The following is a 1,976-nucleotide window of genomic DNA, read 5'->3' on the forward strand; positions in this document are numbered from 1 at the left end:
CTCGGGAGGTGACGAGGGAAAGGAGAGAACACAGGGACCTCGACTTCTCTGCCGCGTCTCTGATCAGAAGCGCTACGCACAGCGGAAGCACGCACGCCACGCGCGGATCCCGGGAGGACGCGTGTTCGTTTCCCTCTCCGTGCTTCCTGTCCTTTCTCAAACCGGACGAGTCAGTGGCAGTGTCAAGGGCAGGGAGACGCGTCATGGGTTCTCTCTGAAGACCCTGAGACTCACCGATCCTGAGACAAACTGGCCACTAGTACAGCCAGGTGACAGCACCCGGCCAGGATTCCCGAGTCAAGCCTGCCCCGTCCTCACGCACAGGACTGAGGCCCCGACCTGGGCCCACTGCGGTCAGTGCCAGGACCACCGGCCATGAAGGGACGAGCTGGTGCCCAGACAAGTCCCGGTTCCAAGGAGCAGCACTGCTCATCAGACCCCCAAATGCAAACGAGGCCTCTGGCTACTCTTCCAGGGCCGGGGGTCCCTGCATGGGGGGACAGGGGCCCCAGAATAGGAGGAAAACGCGCTGTGCCACTGTCAAGGCAGCCCCTGGAGAGGCCTGAGGAAGGGGCCAGCCTGCCGAGCACACTGCAGAAGAGGAAACAGCAGGCTTCGCCGGGCCCGCAGGCAGGAGCTTGGCGTGCCAGGGAACCCACGTAACGACTCGGGGAGCTGGGGTCGCGGGGGTGGGCTGGGCACCTGCAGGGGGCCGCCACCACCAAGGCCGGACACCACGCGCCACAGACGTTTAATGATTTAATACTGACCTCTCCGAGGTCTGAAGGGCAGCGGACACACGCCTCACGGGGAGGCCGAATGTGCGCCCTGCTCGAGCTGCAGGGGCGGCTCACGTGGTGCTCCCGGGACAAGAACCGCCTCCCCGCTGCTGGCCTGGCTGGGCTGGCGCAGCAGGTCCCCTCAGAGCCAGCCAGGCCCAACAGCGCCCATTCTCTCCAGGGACTGAGGGTGGGCCCAGGGGCTCCGTGCTGTGTTGGATGGGGCGGCCCTCCCCCGGCGGCCCCACTGCCCCTCTGCTCGCCAGGCCAGCCACCCCGCTGCACGCCAGGAGCTCCGGGCACGGCACGGAACGGCTTGCTGAGAGGCACCGTGCGCCCGCGGCCAGGCCTGCGGCTGAGAACCGTCTTCATGGAGGCGGCCCTTCCCAATGCGACGTGGACTTGGCACGTGCCGGTCGAAGCGAGGCTCAGGCCCAGCATGGTGGCTCCTCGCTGAGCCGCTGGCCAGGCTGCCCCCGGCCCCTGACCCCCGAGTCCAGTAGGAGGTGGCTAGAGTCCCGTCAGGTCCACGATGGCCTTAATGAAGATGGCATCGTCGCGCACGTACGAATTCTTAGCCTCCATCTTGGAGACGGGGCAGAAGAGGGGGCAGCCACTGGCAATGTTCATGTCAGTGACCGGCCTCTGGAACGAGGACGAGGTCACGTCGGGTCTGAAGGCATCGATCACGTGCTCCCGGTTATTCTGGTCAAGCAGCATTAAGGTCACCTGGGAAGGGAGTGCCCAGGAGTGGGCAACACTGAGCCCCAGCCCCGCGTGCCCCCGTGAGCCTACCGCCCCCCACTGCGTGGCAGCCCCTCTGGATGACCACGCCCACTCCAGCATTTTCTGTCATGGAGCCCTGGGACCTGAGCACGCCTGGTGCTGTGGAGCTGCGTCCACCTGACAGACCCTTCGTGGAGCACCTGTGGCCCCGCCCCAAGGACCAGATGTCTCCAGAGAAGCCATGTGTGCATGGGGCACTGGCCACCTGCACCGTGGGGGCCGCAGGGCTGCCCCGCATCGTGAAAGGAGAGAACGTTTCTATGCTGACTAGTCCCTGCGTCTTCAACCCCTCAACCCAAAGTGGACTCTGGTTTTCAAAGGGCCCGCGACACCTCAGGTCACCACCCGTCAGCTGTGCTCCTGCCTTTGAAACACTCTCCAAAGCACCATTTTTCACTGCCAGGCACGAGC

The 1,976-nt window shown here is 65.1% G+C and overlaps 1 protein-coding gene across 1 annotated transcript in view; it reads right to left on the reverse strand.

Moving 5' to 3' along the window:
• Positions 1-746: 746 nt before the first annotated feature.
• The window catches only part of TRAF2 (TNF receptor associated factor 2), a 14,230-nt gene continuing 13,000 nt past the window's right edge, over positions 747-1,976 (reverse strand). The window contains exon 9 of the mRNA XM_011369967.2: positions 747-1,597. Within this exon, the coding sequence (XP_011368269.1) occupies positions 1,290-1,597 (308 nt within the window). The 3' untranslated portion in view covers positions 747-1,289. The remainder of the gene's footprint in view (positions 1,598-1,976) is intronic.

The sequence above is a fragment of the Pteropus vampyrus genome, unplaced genomic scaffold (genome assembly GCF_000151845.1).
Source record: "Pteropus vampyrus isolate Shadow unplaced genomic scaffold, Pvam_2.0 Scaffold157, whole genome shotgun sequence".
Taxonomy (NCBI): domain Eukaryota; kingdom Metazoa; phylum Chordata; class Mammalia; order Chiroptera; family Pteropodidae; genus Pteropus; species Pteropus vampyrus.